Genomic DNA, 11,835 nt, shown 5'->3' with positions numbered 1-11,835 from the left:
AAAGACAAGGAGCTGACCAAGTAAAGTTCATTTCCTGTTAGTTGTCAAAATGCCTACCAGGTAAAACAATTACTAAAAAGTAAGGTTTCTTCAGATATTTAACAAATAACAGATTTTGATCTTTGACCCACTGAAATCAAAATATAGGGATTATCTGCTGGTCATTATCAACGGGCCTACCAAGTTTAATGTTCTAGTGTGCCTTAGCATTTCCCCGATATAGAATGACAGCAGATTTTCAGTTTAAGGTAACCACAACTTTGACCGACTGACCTCAAAATCAATAGTGTTCATATGCTGATCATAACCAACCTTCCTACCAAGTTGAGGTCCTTGGGCGTAAGCATTCTTCAAATATTGAATGGAAACCTAAGGGACGGACAGATGGACGGATTACTAAACACCTCCCAACAAAGGCGTACAAATAAAAAAGATGTTATTAAATATTTACAACCTTTTTATTTACTGTAAAACTCTCCTCACTGTATTGAACATGTTTTTCTTTATCATTCATTGATTTATCAAAACACAAGTATTTAAAAATATCCTTCCATAAAGCATGAATCTATCTTATTTATGACCCTAGGTAGAACAGAACATTGTCAGCCAATTTTGATATCATTTAAATGGAATACAATTTTTATCCCCAAACCATGTGCTACGGTATGTGACGCAAAAATTTAGAAATTCTATTAGAATTACACATTTACGCATATCAATTTACATATTTAACAGATATACAATTTACACAGAATTAAAACGTCGTCATAAAAAATTACCTTTGTGTAAGTAAGTAAAAAAGAAGACTAAGAAAATGAAATCCTGGGAGTATAAAAATATAGTTTTGAAATATTTCCTTTTTCTTGTCACAAAAATCTGTAGGTATACAAGTCGCATCCAAACAACCTTTATTTTAATATGAACAAGCCTCACATTTAATTGGTTTTATCATGTTCATCTCTATCATTGTCATCCTCATCATTGTCTGCACCATCTAAACATTTAATCTCCACATCTTCTGCTTCTTGCTATTGTCTTCATAATTTATTGTCTTCAGTGTCTTCACATTCAATGTCCTTCTCATCTTCATCATCTTTGCATTCCTTATTTTCCTTGCTGTTGTCATCATCAATGTCGTCCTAATCATTGTCTCTACCGTTATACATTTATTTATTTACATTCAACATTATTTCAATCTTTGTTGCTGTTTTCATCATGATCATCATTGTTTTCAACATCGGTACACTCATCACCTTTCTCTACCTCTTTGTTGCTGTTTTCATTATCATTGTCTTCATCATCTTTACATTCAACCTCCTCCTCTGCCTCTTCCATGCTATCTCCATCATGACCCTCATCACAGGAGCTCCATTCAAAGTCAGTGTTATCATCTTCATATATGTCAACCTCATATATTTCCTCACATTCTTCTTCGTAATATGTGTCTTTATAGTCAGAATCTCTGTCCCAGTTAGCCTCATAATATGGATCAATACGATCCCTTTCTTTTTTTTCAAACCGGTTTAGTTCCAACTTCTTGCAATGCGGACAAAATTTGTGACAGCTCACAAATTCATTAGGGATTCTTGCAAACATAAGCTGAACTGAATGCAATGTCTTTGGAATAGGCTTCAACCACTCTAGTTCAGCAGTTTTCGGATCAAAGACACTAATTTTTGCTTTAGATAAACCACTTAACCATTTATCATGTACAACATAAACTGAGTCATTCTCACCTTCAGCACACTGTGTTATCCTAGGTTCTTTAAATTTCGGTGGTAAATCATCTGTTGCATATGCAATCCATTCCATGTTTTCTCTGTCTAGTATCTCATACCGCAAGGTGTTGTCTTCTTTCTTTGCAAGCATAATACCATCCCCAAACGAACTCATTACACACACAAAGCCCAATGTATTTGGACATTCAATGGTAGTGAATATCAGTTTCTCTTGACACAAATCAGTTACCATTAACTTTGTTTCGCCTTCTTTATGCATGGCTTTTGACAGAACATACAACAGTTTGCCTTTGGAAAGGCATGCCTTTATTTCAACCTTTTTACCATCTAGAACTGGGTGGATTTCTTTCAATTGGGTTTTTGTCTCATCTATACTCATAAGGAAAACAAACATACCTGCTTGTTCTTGGTTCTTTTTCTTCAGACCAGTTGCTAAGATAAACATTTTATCTGAATCGTCAGGAAAGAACATTCCCTCTACTACAATGGTTTCTTTGTGCACATGAAAGTCTTCTGGAAGTTCAAAATCCTGCTTTTGAATATGACCCTTCATGTAACTAAGACATGAAACAGATAACACATTGTCTTTTTGGGAATAAAAGTCACGACTCTGACCATTGCTCATGCATAATGAATTGCTCTGTTTGTGAAAAGCAAATCTCAATTGCTCTTCTGGATGAAAAAAGGATAAATTTGATTCAAATTTATTCAGGAGACTCCATTTATGTTTCTTTAAATCATAAGCATAAATGTGATTGTAATGTCGAGTATATGAGGAATATTCATACTTGTCATCATGCACTCCCCAAACAATCAAAACATTTGACTTGCCATCATTAGGTAATGCTCCTGATTCAAACATCTTCCTCAGTTTTTCACATCTTTGAAGACAAATTCCAGAGGTTTTCACATACTTGCTATTCTCAACTTTCTCCAACTGTTCAACAGAAATCTTCCGAATGTCTAGCTCGCGAAACATGTCTGGAAAGTGCTTTTCCCTTTGAGAAACATCAAAGTCAACCCATGTTTCCATGAAATTCAAGAAAACAAGTTTTGGGACATAGCTTAGTAAAGGATCTCTGACCATAGATTCAATTGAATCAGCAGTCAACTGCATAGCATCTGGATGCTTTAATACTTGAAGCATATTTTCTTGCATGAATTTTACAATTTGCGAATAAGTGTCCAATCCATATTCCATTGCCATCAGACTGAGAGGAATACAATTATCCAATGTAAGTGTGATCTTTTGTAGATATTTATCAAATGCATACTTCATGTTGTCAAACTGCAGATAGTCTGCAACTTGCAGGGTGTCCTTTAAAGTGGCATATTCCAAAGTGACCTTGCCAGTATACAAGAAAGTCAATACTTGTCTCAACGCCTCCGGTGTTCCAACATTGATCTCAATCTTCCCTGAAATGATTCATAATAATGTTAATCTAAATTTTGTATTAATCAACTGTATCATATTCAAAACAGTGAAATTGAGGGAAAAACAGAGCCAGTATGGAAAACAGAAGTTGGGAGATAAGCATTCTGATTGGTTTAAACCCTTGGGAAATTTAAAAATGAAGTATTCTGATTGGTTTAAAATCTTTGCCAGTACAGGATAATAATGGTCTTGTATAAGCAGTCTTCTGCCAAATAACAAGGCCAAACTTCAATAAACTAAATGACATTATAATACATCTTTTATAAATTTTTTGACAAAGTTCTATAAAGGAAATATTTGATAAAAGAAGAGTTTATACTATCATCTGGCCCCAATTTCATGAAACCTTATAACAGGATTAAGCTAAGCTCACTACTTTAATCTTTCAATAAATTGCATAATATTAAATTCTTTAAGATTATTTATACTTTAAGTAGGAATTATCGAGAAATTGGGGCCTGAAAATTGTTACATGAAAATACTGACATCGGACATATCCTTCAAAATATTTCCTTTTTTTTTTTAAAACTTTCTGAATTTAAAAACAATCTTATATAGTATAGCAGTTTACATTATAAATCAATGTAGATGTACCATTTAGCTTTTCCTGAAGTCCACTGTTGTAAAGAGATTGAAAATATGGAAGAGTTGTCAGCACACACCAGTGACAGGACATCTCCTGAAACATGCACACAATAACTTAAATTCTAATGCCTGAGTCATATTTGGTCTATTGCTCTCTTCAAATTGGGAAAAATATACATATTTAGCATTGGGACAGATATTCTGACTGGTAAGATGGGCAGAAAAAGGCCTGTAATGTGATTTTAGGGAGCTGTTTTTTGTGTGTTTGAGATTCCTATAATATGGGGTCACCAGCTAATAATTCTTAACTAGAGCTTTTGGAACTACATGTACATGCAGTACAAGATGGACCCAGAAAACACAGATATACATGAAACTTTCTGCAATGTGGATTATAAATAACAGTATTATGAAAGATGCCGTTAAACAGCCCATCAATTTTAAATAATAATGTGGTAAATATAAGAGTATTCTTATAGAAATGATGAGAAAAACAGTTCCTTATTTTATTTATCAAAAATCTAACAAAGGACAAACACCAATGTTATTCTGTTTTGTTGTTGTTATTTCAGTCAAACCTGACAATTTTTCAAGCCCAAGTTAAGAGCCTTGCTATTAATGTGCTTATCGTCTCATAAAGCATGTGTACTAAGTTTCATTTGAATATGTTTACTGGTTTGAGAGTTTTGGCCAAGATTTCTGCCCTACCACAACGCCAGCAATTACACCATGACACGGGTGAACAAGACCTGTTGTAGCAGTGGTCGAAATTAGAACAAGCCTGCAAGCCCTGCACTGGTAAAATGTCTTTCGGGCTTGCTCAAATTCTGAATTTTATATAGCAGGGCTTGTTCAAAAATTTGATGCCAAGCTATAATATAATAATTCAGGCTTGTTGATCCAAAAGTCTAATTTCGATGACTGTTGTAGGGCAGTGTGCTTGACTATAAGCTGCTTTGTCTTAAGGAATGAATTGCGGGAATGATGTCATTATCAGGGTATGAACGCAATTGGGCTGGTCAATATGTGTGGAGTCGACTCCACGCGTACTTTGACCAGCCAAATTGCGTTCATATCCCTGATAATGACATCAATCCCGCAATTCATTACTTATATTTACACCAAAAGTGCATTATTTCATTCAAGAATTGTTAAAAAAATATTCATTTCATTTCAGAAAATCTTTTATTAATCCTTTCTTACCCATTCTATAAATAGAACGACCTGACTTTAACCGGAAACGTTTTATCAAATGACGTCACGATAACCCAGGAAAAGATCAACCACTTGAAATCACTTTTAAACGTAAATTGAAACACTTATGGCAACAATACATTTAACACATATCATAATTTAACACTTTCTAAAATGTTTATTTATATTTAACGGCACCTGCTGACACAATACAAACAATAACAAGATCAAAAATGTTCATGTATATAGCTACGCGATGAACTGTGATCCGAACATATCTGAAGATGTTGCGCTCATCGATTGATAAACGCAACTGCCGAAAGGCAGTTCATTTAGGGATTGGAAGTTGAGGTGTAAATATATAGAAATGATTACAATAATGATGTAATATGTGCTTGTAAAAAGCAATTAAAATAAAGTAAACTAAAAAAACAAGAAAAACCACAATGCAATGAAACAAGGTTTTCAATGAATATGTCAACCCTTACTAAAGTTTTTCAGTACCAAATGATTATCTAATATTAGTAGCAGTAATCTTGTCCTTGACCTTGGCCCTAGGACCCCAAACACAATCCCATGAAAGGTCCCTGCCTTCCAAGTCAATCAGGAGCCTTAAATTGTATTTAGAAAAATATGTAATTATGTAACCTCATTGTGTGAAGTATTAAGTGAAATGAATGAAGGATTTTGGAATTTAACGTGAAAATGCCAACTTGCCCCAAAACTTTAACCGGAATTTGAAGCAGACGCCAGGGTGAGTAGCAAAGATTTCTTATTCTTCTTATTCTTTGAATATTCGAGCTAAAATTGGTCAAGTAAAAGTAGACTTAAGTAGTTATTACCTCATCACCAACCATGACAACCACATCACAATGTTCCGATTTACTGACCACCTGCTGGTATAGGTATTGAAGCATCACTTGACCGTAAGGTTCTTTAATGTCCACTTCCCTGCTCTCAGGGTTGACAGCCATCTTGATGGTAAAAAAGATAAAACATATTAATTCTACAGTGTTTTAGAATAAAGCTTATTTTGAAAATTGTGTAACGTCGTACTAACTTTCGAGGGCTCGAATCTGCCATAGTAAAAAAAATTGCCAAAAGACTCGTTGACGGCCATTGAGGTGGACTATCTCAAGACGGGGATACATAAATAATGTCAAGATAATAAAAAAGTATCCCGGAGCGCTCAATATTGTAGCTAGCCTGTTCATCACGACTTGGTACATAAATACAACAACAACCATGATCTAAGCAAAGCTAAATATTCTCTAGGTTTATGAAACCACAAGATTGGACATGTAACTGTTGAAATACTGTAGTGTATACTTTCCAAACTTTCTGGTGTCTGTCGACTGAACGGGTTAGAGAACTGACACATTAAAAGATCTTGTCATTACAAACACAGACATATGACTCATCGTTTGTGTCTTTAAGGGAAGTCTTCTTTGGACATTTATGATATAATATGAATTATACCTGACATATAATGTAAATAAATACTGGTACCTTTTCCAACGAAGGGAGTTAATTTGCACAGATTTCCCGCCAATCCTCAACCATGATTTCGATCGAATATGACCGAGTAGTTCCGAATGATTTCCCGCGTGGTGCAAAAACCCGGTATCCGATATGGATATTGCTAAAAGCCGGTATCACAGTGTTTCGTACCGGATTATTTCGATGCCGTTTTTTTGGGGTCACACTCGGATTATATATAGTATTATATAATACATGATGTTTAAGTAAAAAAACACATTAAAAAAAGAAAGGTTGTCAAGATAAAACATCATAGTCCGAGAAAAAAAATGGCCTGACAGCGATTTTAAAACTATTCACTAAACATTTAAACGAAAGAGTCTGGCAAAAAACTTAAACAGACACAAGTTACTCCAATTAAGAAGAAAGAAACTCTGCGTGACTACACTACAGACTGGTCAGCATATTTTCTAATACTTCCATTTTTTGAGAAAGTACCAAGTAAGCAAATGTCTGCATATCTTAGGCCAAAAAAAAAATACCTGTGTTTCCGGTGACATGGCGAAAAAAAATAGGGTCGGTCGGGATTTTTTTTTTCACATTTTCCATATCATGCAATTAAACGATTATGTTATATCTAAGCGTTTCATAATTTACAAAAAGTCACAGAAAAACACCTTTGACTACAGTATTTTCCCGCCAATTTTGCCCATAAAATCTGGTGTTTTTGTATACAATACTCGTTTATAAGTCGCGATCGGTTTTTAGAAAACAAATCCAGCACTTCAATTTCTTCAGATCTGTGATAGTGTTCTACCCAAACAGTCAATTATCAACTAATTTGTTAATTTGCATGAGGAAAATCGCCGATTTTCTTGTCAACTGTGAGCTCCTAAAACTAGGCCTTCAAGTGGAGGTAGGTCAAAAATAGAACCAGTAAACGCGGATATGGATTTATTTTACTTATCTTATTTTCGTACAATTAAAGTTTCATTCATATTTATAGTGAATTCGAACATTTCGGTCATTGTTATAAGATTCCCAGACGACGATTATTGATTATTATTTTTTCGATCGTATGGTATTTTCTTACCAGCCTAGGCGAAATCTTGGCAATCAAATGGGATCGTACGGTATCCGACTGACCGAATTAAATACGAACCATAGCCACGCGCCTTTGATATTATCATCGCTCGTGCACTGACTTCACAAATACTACCGTTTGTTCTGCAGCCGACACATTCCAACAAATGTGTCGTTAACTTTCGAAGGTTTTTAATTGGATTTCAGTTGATGGGACTTATTTTTAATAAGGCGAAATAAATAACCATTGATAATTGCGGATAAATTAATGTAACGATTAGTGAAATGTGTATTGGAACCTGGCAAGTAGCCTGCATTAGATGGAGCCGCCATTTTGTATTCCTGTTGACATAGCGTCTCGGTAATACATAATAAGGAATGAAAGTTTATTCTCCGGGTACATAGAAAGACAAAGAACGATAATAATGACGATATATTTAAAAAAATATATAAAAAAAATTACGATATACTAAGTAATTTTTTTTTACTTTTATGTCTTAAAAAAAAGATTAGGGTCGGCGAGGAAAAAATAGGGTCGGTCGGGTCACCGGAAACACAGGTATTTTTTGTGGCCTTAGTAATATTTCTAATGACTTAATATGATGTGCTTTTGGAAAGAACCATCGTTGCCAAACTACATTGATAAGATTCCTTGACGGATGGAAACTTGTTTTAGAACGCAATGAATATGCTGTTGTCATTCTTATATAATGTTTAAAGGGACTGTACACCAGATTGGCACCAAAAAGGTTATTTTCTGTAACGAATCACAGGCAATCATTTAATTTAATGTTTTACTCTTTGATATCATAATTGTAAAAAAAAATGTAAAAAAAAAATCGAGTCAGAGACCGGGTTCGAACCGGGATCGCCAAAATAGCAGTTAAGCGTTGTATTCACTGTGCTACGAAGGCCAACCCATAATGGTCGGAATTTTTCAAATATATACCTAACTTGGTAATATCACGTGATAACATCGACTGGCCAATCACGCATAAGGAATGAAGTCTACTAGGTAGACATACCTAGTAATCTTTTTGAGTGGAAAAGTACCAAAAAACTGCGAAAAATAAATTAATTGTAAGCTATGTGGTACTTCAGTTAATAGGTTTCAATGCATTGTACACATCGATACCAAGTTTATGTCAGTTTTCGACAATTTTCTTTCTTTTTCGCTATTTCATCATACGGAGTACAGTCCCTTTAAAGCGTTTTCTTGCCTACCACATACTATTTTACTTCATAAACTGTCTGCATTCGGACATTCGGACAACTCAACCAATTTATAATAGTCATATTTTACTGATAAAAAAGCAAAAACAAACAATGGACATAGGAAATATTATTAGCTCATGGGCTGACATTTAGGTAAGGGTGTTCTTCAAGGATCTAGTTTAGGACCATTATTTTATCAATGATATCTTCTATTTCATCCATCAAGGCACCATATACATTCAAAAGGGTGTTCTTCAAGGATCTAGTTCAGGACCATTACTTTGCGTTTTATCAATTTATCTTCTATAGTTCATCCAAGGCACCCTATACTACTATGCAGATGATAACACCGTCTCCCCCACTCTCCTCAGTTTGACGAACTTATCAAGGTGCTTCAAGATGAAAGCAGAATTCTTACTGTCTGGTTCGAATTAAACTGTATGCAGGCCACTCATGGCAACCTCAGGCTATTGTGGGCAAAAAAACTACCAGCAGGTCTCCTGTGTTAAAGTGACACTCCTATTCAAAATCAATACATACACATGTATAACAAACATATATATTGAGTAATAAACCTTTAACAACTTACTAAATAATGCATTTATGGAAAATATTAATAACTAAAAACAAGATTGTAACCGTGTATTTAATAGCTGAAAACGCAAAAATATTAAATGATTGGTGAGTGCTAAAATATTTACTGTGATCTACTATCGTCTCAAAAGGTAGAAATACCGTGTTTTATGCACCTTTCTTTCAAATTAAACATTGTTTTCTAAATTGACTCATCCGGTTTGGTATACTAAAATAATTGTTTAATTTGTGGTTAATCTTATGAGTAAGAGTGCATCTTTAAATCTTGGCAGTACACAAATCTCTTGTGATGAGACTGTGGAACTATTATGAGTGAACATTGACTGCACCTTGGATTTTGATACTCATGTCAGTAGTACATGTAAGAGAGCTGCACAGCAAAAGTCAACATTCTAAGAGGAAAGGTCACAAAATACTAAATAGCCACTAAATAGGTTAAATATACTTAGTACTTTACTACTATTACTTGTTTATGTTATAAAAATGGAGAAGATTCGGGAGATCTACTAGATTTGTATAATCATGATTGTCTCCATTTCTGCTGAATAATTTGTTAAAAAAATATGCATACCTTACATATTCGCGGACTATGCCTCTTGAAACATTCAGAATTGTCAACAACATTGCTCCACCGGGTTTTATCTGGCCTTGTTGTAAAAAAATCAACAATACAAATTTAGATTTTCTAATATTTTACAGATTGAAGATGAAAGAACAACTGCCTACGGTAAAAACTCTTTCAGGTATGCTATAACAATGTTTTGAAAGTTTTTTTACTGATTTGATTGAATTTCAATACGAATGCCACTACTAAAAAGAAAAAAAAGATAATCCAGCGTCTTATATGTATATTTTCAATGGATATATAAATAGTAAAGATGGTATTCATGCATTTAATATTTTTAATGTGTATGCTTTTCAACTGAACGCATGGACAATACTTTCACTATTTAAATAAAATGGTATAGAAAGTGTTATCTAATTGCCGACTCGTATGCTGTCATTTTGTGATCTGATCAAGTTTTGTTTTATAAGGAATCAGTTTGTTTGTTCATCAAAATACACATATTAAGGGATACAGATACCAACGTGACCATAACATTTTATTACTGAAGTTGAATGCCTTTGAACATAGTTAATGTTTTGAATTAGGGATTTCCGTATTTGTTATTTTATATCAACCAAAAGACTAGGACCACATAAGATACTCCTCGTAATAATTGTGTAGTCAATCATTTATCCACTCAAAACAATTTATTAATGTTTCAATAAGTTTCATATTTCATTATGCCATCTACATTGCGTATCAAAGTCAAAGGCCCTTTTCACGTATACCATTACGGCATTATACCTGGCACATTAGGTTATAAAATACACATACTCGTATACACAATAATTATAACGGTTACATTCTGGTTTAAATAAACCGCTGTTTTATTTCGCAAGCATTGACAGTGAGCAATCATAGATAAAACAGAAAGCATTCAAGAAAGCAATATTATAATCATATTTTTTGTTTATATTGAATTTCCGGTGGGTATCATTTCTAACACCAATTTATACTTAAGGAGAATATCCAATATCAAGTAATAAATTATTTTTGTGCATTTCTGTATTTCTTATTCTAACAATATTATACCGGGGATAACCATGCAATTTATGATAGCATTACTAGAACAATCAAACCAACAGATCGAAGCACAAAACAAAACAACAACAACAACACATTATTATAATTCTAAAACAGCTGTTGTAATGTTTTATAGATGCCTTCAAATAGAAATAAATGCCGTGTCATGGGATACAGGATTTATCACAGGATGTACCGCCTAGCCCGGTATCGGAGAGTAATATGGATACCTGGCGATACCGAGTACCGAATACCGGGCTTTAGCACCACCCACATTTCCCGTACTTCATCGTACCTGTTTCAAGAGTCTAAGAACTCCTCGGCCAGTTTTTTTCAAAAACAACCTCGGATGTATGCCGGTACATCAGTTGAAGTAGTTCGTATCTTTTTAAATTATATCGTTAAATAATTTTAGTGTTTTAGAGTTGTATAAATTGATCTAAGTTTAAATTGATTACCAGTGAAGTGTATTATTGCAAACATAATTAAGATTTTCAAGAGTAAAGACATAAAGTTTAACTGATAAATATAATTACTACGCGATCTTCTTGCAGCAGACTTAAACGTACCTCTTTTTGAAAAAAATGGCCGAGGAGCATCGGATGATTTGTTCTGATCTGTCTGGGCATGTTAGTAGATCTACGATTGTTTGTCAATCTCAAAATGAAAAGAAATGAATTTTCGAACGAAAACAATAAATATACAGAGTATTTGGAATTACTATTAATGAGACCCCAAGGATCGAGGGTGGTAGTGGTCCGATGATGGTTAGGCTCACGTATATTTGTTTGTACGCAACTTATACATACATGGTTAAATTTTATGGAAGGCTACTTGTATACAGTGTAAGTAGGCTCTGAGTGCTGATTTTAAACAACAGC

General features: G+C 34.1%; 1 protein-coding gene across 1 annotated transcript; it reads right to left on the bottom strand.

Annotated features, from left to right (window-relative positions):
- Positions 1-445: 445 nt before the first annotated feature.
- LOC128228282 (uncharacterized) lies at positions 446-6,511 on the bottom strand. Its single transcript, XM_052939499.1, has 4 exons — positions 6,463-6,511; positions 5,796-5,927; positions 3,769-3,853; positions 446-3,155 (listed from the first exon to the last, which is right to left on the bottom strand). The coding sequence occupies exons 2-4, from the start codon at positions 5,925-5,927 to the stop codon at positions 1,192-1,194; spliced, it is 2,181 nt and encodes a 726-aa protein (XP_052795459.1). The 5' UTR covers positions 6,463-6,511; the 3' UTR covers positions 446-1,191.
- Between the last annotated feature and the right edge of the window lie 5,324 nt (positions 6,512-11,835).

The sequence above is a fragment of the Mya arenaria genome, chromosome 3, assembly GCF_026914265.1.
Source record: "Mya arenaria isolate MELC-2E11 chromosome 3, ASM2691426v1".
NCBI classification, from domain to species: domain Eukaryota; kingdom Metazoa; phylum Mollusca; class Bivalvia; order Myida; family Myidae; genus Mya; species Mya arenaria.
The sequence above is the reverse complement of the archived record's forward strand: the minus strand, read 5'-3'. Positions and strand labels throughout refer to the sequence as shown.

What these genes read in the sequence shown, in the direction of transcription:
- LOC128228282 (XM_052939499.1), bottom strand. Translation starts at nt 5,927, where the DNA reads ATGGCTGTCAACCCTGAGAGCAGGGAAGTGGACATTAAAGAACCTTAC. An exon ending in TTGTCATGGTTGGTGATGAG is followed by an intron (nt 3,854 to 5,795) that starts GTAATAACTACT and finishes TGCATGTTTCAG; the next exon opens with GAGATGTCCTGTCACTGGTG. An exon ending in ACTTCAGGAAAAGCTAAATG is followed by an intron (nt 3,156 to 3,768) that starts GTACATCTACAT and finishes GAATCATTTCAG; the next exon opens with GGAAGATTGAGATCAATGTT.